Here is a 7,694-nt window from a genome sequence, read left to right on the forward strand (position 1 = left end):
TATATGGGAAGAGTTTGTCACTAATATGGGGTTGGGAGATGGAACTATCTGATGTTCTGGAGAGGCTGGGCGCTTTAGGTTTCAGGACTTATCTGGACCAGGGACCCATCTGGAGGTTACAGGTTTCTGAAAAATTACTCTAATGCATAGAACCCTTGTGAAATCTTATATATTGCCCTAGGTGTTCTTTAAGATTGGCTGGAATGGTCCTGGTTGGAGGTTGGCAGGTAATGATAGGTAGCAAAGTACACCTGAAGCTTGTGTAAGAACAACCTCCAGAGTAGCCTCTCAACTCTATTTGAACTCTCTCTGCCACTGACGCTTTATTAATTACACTTCTTTTCCCCCTTTTGGTCAGGATGGAACTGTTGATCCCATGGTGCCAGGTCTGGATTCATCCCTGGGAGTCATCTCCCACGTCGCCAGAGAGACTTTCATCCTGGATGTCATGTCCCACATAGTGGGGAGGGCAACGATTTCACTTGCAGAGTTGGGTTTAGAGTGACGGAGGCCACATCTCAGCAATAACAGAGGTCCTCCAGAAGTAACTCTTAGGCATGCCTATAGGTAGTCTAAGCTTCTCTGCTCCCTACATAAGCTTCATAAGAGTAAGCCTCATTGTCGAGGGCATGGCCTATTGATTTGGGTATCCCTAAAGTTTGACACAGTATCAGGGGATTCCCTGATGGTAAGGTTTAATAGTTCTATAGTCTTTCTCTCATCCCTCAGGGGATTTTGCCAATACTTTTTGATTATCTGCTTAATACACTCTAGAATGTTTCCAGGCATCACAGTAATCTATTCAGGATTAAAGGACCTCTTTCTCTTTCTGTGCTCCCCGTGTTTCAGTTGTTCAAATGAACTGTACAAATAGGTTGAATTAGAAAAATAGGAATAGAAGGAAACTTCTTCAACGTGATAAAGGCAGCCATTCTTATAGGGGTGAAGTGGTATCTCATTGTAGTCTTAATCTACATTTCCCTTGTAGCCAGTGAAAATGAGCATCTCTTCATGTGCTTTCGAGCCATCTGTATTTGCTCTTCAGAAAAATACCTATTCATATCTTAAGCCCATTATATAATTGGGTTGTTTGTTCTTTTGTTGTTGAGTCGTATGATTTCTTTGTATGTACAGGAAATCAAACCTTTGTCTGGTATGTGATTTCCAAATATTTTCTCCCATTGAGTTTAGCCTCATATTTTTTAGAATACGTTAACTTGTATTTTAGAATTTATCTTCCTTTCTTTTGTTTTGTTCTTGTTTTTGTTTTTATCTTTTTTGGCTTAAACGACGGGAATTTATTGGCTCACGGTTCTGAGGCTGGAAGTCCACGTCCAGGCGTCCTCAAGGAGATTTCTTCCCTCCGCAGCGGCGCATCCGCCTCGGGGCAGGGCTCAGGGCAGCCTCTCCCGGCGTCTCCCTTCCCTTCTGGGTTCTGCCGACCTCCAGCTCCTGGCCGTTCCCTCAGGGGCTGTTTTCCTTCTGTGACCTGCCTGCCAAGGCCTTCGGTGATAGGATTAAGACTCTTCCTGGGCCCTACTCACCCAAAGCTCCTGTCTAGAAGGGTTTTCACCGCAGGAACAGATTAAGTTTAAGGACAAGTTTTTCTGGGGTACAAAGACCTAAAATCATAAAACTCTTTAGGTAAAAGCATAGGAATACATTTCCATAAGCTTGGATTAAACAGTGGTTTCTTAAAAGCACCAAAAGCATGAGCAGTAAAAGAAAAAATAGACAAATCGGATTTCATCAAAATAAAAAACGAAAGTGAAAGACAGTGCACAGGTGTGGAGAAAATATTTGTCTAATATCTCCAAAGGATTTGTATTCACGATATGTATATTCTTACAACTCAAAAAGAAATTGAAAAGGGGGCAAAGGATTTGCGTAGACATTTCTCCAAAGAAGATATACACATGGCCAATAAGCACATAAGAAGACTCTCATCATCATTATGCGTTAGAAAAATGCAAATCAAAACCCCAGTTGGGTCCTATTTCACTCCCAGTAGGATGGCTGTAATCAAAAAGATGAACAAGGAACAGATGGCGAGAGTGTGGAGAAACTGGAACCCTCAGACATGCTGGTGGGGATGGAGAATGGGACAGCTGCTGGAGAAAAGTTCAGATCAAAATATCTTTCTTTTCTGACTTATTTATTAATCTTCTGGAGTATTACCTTTTAAGTTTGGCATAATAATATCTGTTTTATGAGATATGACCTCTACATTTGTGGGTGAGAAATTTACCGGACCAAATATAACACTCCTAGATTTATGAACCAATACGAAATAGAAAGCATCAGAGGTAAGACATAAGGACGTGTGTGTGTGTGTGTGTGTGTGTGTGTGTGCGCGCACGCGTGCGTGACGGTTGGGAATATTCCCTGACCGTGTGCCGTATGATTGAAGGCAGCTCCGTGGCAGTGGAAAAGGTGCACTTCTCCTGTGAGTGGTGGTGGCATTGGCTTTGGAAGGTGGACAGACAGGCAGTATGACAGAAGAGCAGTCCCTGGTTCGGCCGGACCCAGTCACTGTAGAAAGAAGCACCACGTGCCTCAGTGATGCCCCTGCTCCTCACAATATGACGTTGACTTGTATAAACTGTTAGATGAACTAATTTCCTGCAAAATATGGAAAAGAAGATTCATGCCAGCTGTGCCTACCAGATGACAAAATAGCTGGTCCATGAATCGAAAAACTGAGTGGACAAATCAATCAAGCCTGTCTTTTCATCCTGGACGTTTCCTTACCCTTCCGGTTTTGTTTTTGTTTTCTGTTTATTCTGTTTCTCCTCAACGTGAACTCAGTGTCTTTACAATAGTATTTTCTCCATTGAAATTAACGTAGAATTCTTGTGTCTGGCTTAACTTGGAGAATAAAACAGTGCCTAACCAATTAACTAAATGTAGAGTAGTTTCACCCGAGAGAATAACCACCTACCCGCGAGATCGATTTTAAGGTACTTACTTTGATACCAGTGAAGGCAAAGCTCCGTATTAAATTTCTTTCTCTCTTCTTTCTAGCCAGGGACAAATGGCTGCCTTCTGACCCCCAGATCATATCTGAGGGCCTTTACGCCGTGGCCGTCGTCCTCAGCTTCTCTCGGATCGCCTACATCCTCCCTGCGAACGAGAGCTTTGGCCCTTTGCAGATCTCTCTGGGAAGGACCGTGAAGGACATTTTCAAGTTCATGGTCCTCTTTATTATGGTGTTTCTTGCCTTTATGATTGGCATGTTTATACTTTATTCTTACTACCTTGGGGCCAAAGTAAATGCTGCTTTTACCACGTAAGTAAAATATTAATGTGAAAACGTTTTCAACTCTAGATGAACCAAACTTTCAATGGTTATAATAGAAATATTTTTTAAAGCAGAAAAAAGTCCACTAAAATCAGTGAGTTCTTGTGCCTGAGTACATTGCTTCAGTGGCTCATCCCTTTGAACTTAGTGTTCACCTGCAGAAAACATCAGAATTTAGAGAGATGCTAGGTAAAGCTGACTGTTCCGAGAGAACCAGATAAAAATGTCTAATACTGGATGTCTTTTATATTATATATGACATTAAATTCAGTTTCATCATTTTTAGCCAGTACTACTATTTACGAAAAAGAAGCATCAGCTTTTATTTTAGTGTATCATTAAGCCGAGCAGTGAGTTAGGTAAGCAATCAGAGCTGAATGCTTTACAGTCCGCAGTGAAGGTCCTTTGGCCACAGTGGTTTCTCCTCTGAGCACTCAGCGTTGGAGACTGACTTTCTTCATGAAGAACCCTTCACTGAGCCTCTTCGGTGGCCGTCCCTCTAAGGTCCTTAGGCCCATAGGCATCCAGATTGGGGGATCTTTTCTCCTCCATTGGTGATGGGTTGTCATGGAGGTGGGGTCCCTCTGTACTGAGTCTGGTAAGGTGGGGAGACCACCAACCTTTCCGGGGCTCCCTTTGTGCCTCTGATGCCAGAGCTGGAAACGAAATAGACATTCAATATTTTCCCTGTAGGTGAATGCATCGAGCCTCTCCGACCATCTGAATGGTTTTGAAAGGAATTTTTTTTAATTAATTTTAAAATTTTTTTAAAAATACCAAAAAACACCAAACAAATGCAAACATGCATAATTTTTGATCATTCTGTTCTACATATATAATCAGTAATTCACAATATCATCACATAATTGCATATGCATCATCATGATAAGTTCTTGGAGCATTTGCATCTATTCAGAAAAAGAAATTAAAAGAAAACAGAAAAAAATTCATACATACCATACCCCCACACCTCCCTTTCATTGATCACTAGCATTTCACTCTAAATTTGTTTTAACATTTGTTCCCCCTATTATTCACCTTTATTCCATATGTTTTACTCATCTGTTGATTAGGTAGATAAAAGGAGCATCAGACACAAGGTTTTCACAATCACACAGTCACATTGCGAAACTGTATCATTATACAATCATCTTCAAGAAACATGGCTACTGGAACACAGCTCTACATTTTGAAAGGAATTTTTAATAGTTAATACAGAGCAGGACTTAGAAGTGAAAGAGAATTCCATCTTCATGAAGGAAAAATCTGAAGCAGGGAAGACAGAGCTACCCTGCACACAGGGCTGCTGGCCTCCTTTCTCCTTTGAACTCCGTGATAAATCGTTTTATGCATTGCGTTTTCTTCACTGTTCTGTTTGGGAACATGGCAACAAGACATAGTAAAAAGAATCACACTGAAAGCCCTGAAAATCAGGCACCCTGGATTTGAATGCAGTCTCCTCCGTGTTTCAGCTTTGACCTTTGGACACGCAACTTCCCATTTCTAAGCGTCAGCTTCCTCCTTTGTAAACGAGACCTACAGTTAAATGAGACGTTCGGTATGATCGTTGTGAGGGTTGTCACACGAGGTTGGTTTATGAACCCTTATGCCCGCGGTAGGCGGGCAGGAGCTGCCGATGCCCTTCCCTGTTCACTGCTCCTTTCCCCACCTGCGCCCTGCAGATTCCATGAGAGGTTAGGGGTGGAAGGTATGCAGAGGGCAAAAGAACCATGTGAGAACGTTGACTTCATGGCAGGAACGAAGAGGTTATGTTCTTTCTATTCTCCTTTTAGCTTCTGTGTTATGCCATCACATGATCAAATGTTTTCATGATGGAGATAACTCTGGAAGGAGTGGAAACCATCCACTTATCCCCCATCCCAGATCGAGAACATAAAAGGTGCTCAGTCAGTATATGTTGAATGACTGAATTAATAAATGAACAAATAAACTAATACTACTACCTACAGATCTATAAGATTAATTGTTTAGAATCTGTTCAAACAAATAAAAAGTATTGTTTCCATAAATCTTTTCCTGGAGGAGGGACTTAGTTTCAAATGCTTCTTTGTAAGACAATTTTACATGTGTGCTTGTTTAATTTAAGGATTATCCATTTGGTTCACAGAGCAGTAGTTAGACCTTGGTTTTATGGCAAAACCAGAGAAATATGTGTTGGGGAAGGTCATTTAATGGATAAAAGTGGTTAATTAGTCTGGTATAAGGACTGAAGTGCTAATTGCTGTAATGGAACACCAAGAGGTGAATTATATAAATGTAGGGAAAAGAGCAGGAATATTTCATTCTATTACCTCCTCTTCATCGCCAGTTAAGTGTTATATTTAGGTAGGTAGTACATGCTTGTGGCAAAAAATTTCAAATACAGAGATGTCAACAGTGAGAAGACTGACCCTCTGCTCCCCCCACCCCATCTCTGGTCTCTTTAATTTTCCTTTAGTGTCCAGAGGCAATAGTTTCTTCTGATGTTTTCAGAGATTTTTCTGGCATAAACAAGATTATAAGTATATATATATAGCCCTTATTTTTATGCGAATGGTACACTGTGTCACACTTACTGCCCCTAATTTTTTCACATAACAGTGTATCTTGGATGTCATTTCATATAAGCACATGGAGAGATGTGCTCATTTTTCCCCAATGGATGCATAATATTCCACATTTCTGACATTATAGATACATCAGAAAAGTTCTTTCCTATCATAAATAATGCTGTAAGGAATATGTTTGCACTTACTTTTTTTTTTGCAGTGAGTATTTAATTTTAATCCGCACAGCTCTGTTCTACTCCAGAAAATCTGATTTAAATTTCTAAACCACTTAGAAATCCAAACCCACCCCGGTATCCTCATAGCATGAAAGGAATGGGGTCCTGCGGCATGGCTGCCGCTCTCCCCATTGGGCTCAGAGACTTCCCACTTGATGGCCTTACAGAAAAGTGAGGCATCGGCACCATCTAATCACTGGTTCCTGAAAACTTGAGGGAATGATTATTAAATGTGGTAACAAGTAACTCTACCCAGGAGCCTTATTATGACGAAATTTTATGATGCCATTTCATGACTGTAGGTATTCAGACTTGAAGTTGTTTTTCTTTTTGACATTTTACCACTGAAAATAGTTCATTTACTTACTGTGTGCCTGTTTTTCCTTCAACAGTGTAGAAGAAAGTTTCAAGACTTTGTTTTGGTCCATATTTGGCTTATCCGAAGTGACTTCCGTTGTGCTCAAATATGATCACAAGTTCATCGAGAACATCGGCTACGTTCTCTACGGAATATACAACGTCACCATGGTGGTCGTTTTACTCAACATGCTCATCGCCATGATCAACAGCTCCTACCAGGAGATCGAGGTGAGCTTGCCTCCTCCGCGCGGCGGCCGCCCTTGCCGTCCTGTTCCAGTCCTGATGGCGGGGGAGCCTGTGCGCCGAGGGGCGTCTAGGGAGACCCTGCACCTCTCTGTTTGCTACCGGGCAGCTGGTCCCACCACCTTCCAGGGCCCCGCGGGAGGGACAGGGACTCCCATCTCTGTGCTGTCACTTGTCCTTTACTCACAGCATATCTCAGAAGTTTATTTTGAAATGTTCAGAGTAAAGTTTGAAATTAGTGGCCAGAAAAATTATTTTCTCCTGGGTTCGTCAGCCGACCATCCGCAAAGAGCATGGTAGAGGAATTAGTGGGCATCGGGCAAAAAGTGATAAGGTGCTTTTCCCAGACTTTTTAGTATTCTAGAAATCACTTTTCTACTTTTTGTTTAGGATTGAACTGGGTTTGGTAGCTTTTTCCTTCATTTTATATATGTTTTCTTCTGTCAGCTTAGTGTTCAGTATTTCCTTAGTGCTTTGCTGTCGGTTCACTGCACTGAATTTCTGTGATTTAGAAACTCAGAATATAGCTGTTTTTGTTTCCTTGGCTACTCAAGCAACTATCATGCAAAGTTGGCTTAACAGTGGGAATGTAATGGGTCATGTTCCGAGGACACAGGAATGTCCAGCCAAGGCACTAGCAGGGCGACGCCTCCTGAGGGTCACTCTGGGCCCACTGCCCTCATCCTGCTCCTGAGGGTCACTCTGGGCCCACTGCCCTCATCCTGAGGGTCACTCTGGGCCCACTGCCCTCATCCTGAGGGTCACTCTGGGCCTACTGCCCTTGTCCTGAGGGTCACTCTGGACCCACTGCCCTCGTCCTGCTCCTGAGGGTCACTCTGGGCCCACTGCCCTCGTCCTGAGGGTCACTCTGGGCCCACTGCCCTCGTCCTGAGGGTCACTCTGGACCCACTGCCCGGCTCCTCGTCCTTGCCTGCTGTCACACGTATGCATGGCGGCCTCTCCTGTCCTCTGGGTTTTCTTCTGATTCTGTTGAATTTCAGGCTT

At 42.6% G+C, this 7,694-nt stretch overlaps 1 protein-coding gene across 2 annotated transcripts in view; it reads left to right on the plus strand.

The window, feature by feature from the left end:
- TRPC3 (transient receptor potential cation channel subfamily C member 3) overlaps positions 1-7,694 on the plus strand; it is a 53,807-nt gene that overhangs the window by 26,354 nt on the left and 19,759 nt on the right. For both annotated transcript variants that reach the window (XM_077140155.1, XM_077140156.1), the window contains exons 6-7: positions 3,025-3,289; positions 6,479-6,674. In XM_077140155.1, coding sequence (XP_076996270.1) covers positions 3,025-3,289; positions 6,479-6,674 — 461 coding nt within the window. The remainder of the gene's footprint in view (positions 1-3,024; positions 3,290-6,478; positions 6,675-7,694) is intronic.

This window comes from Tamandua tetradactyla, chromosome 22 (assembly GCF_023851605.1).
Source record: "Tamandua tetradactyla isolate mTamTet1 chromosome 22, mTamTet1.pri, whole genome shotgun sequence".
Taxonomy (NCBI): domain Eukaryota; kingdom Metazoa; phylum Chordata; class Mammalia; order Pilosa; family Myrmecophagidae; genus Tamandua; species Tamandua tetradactyla.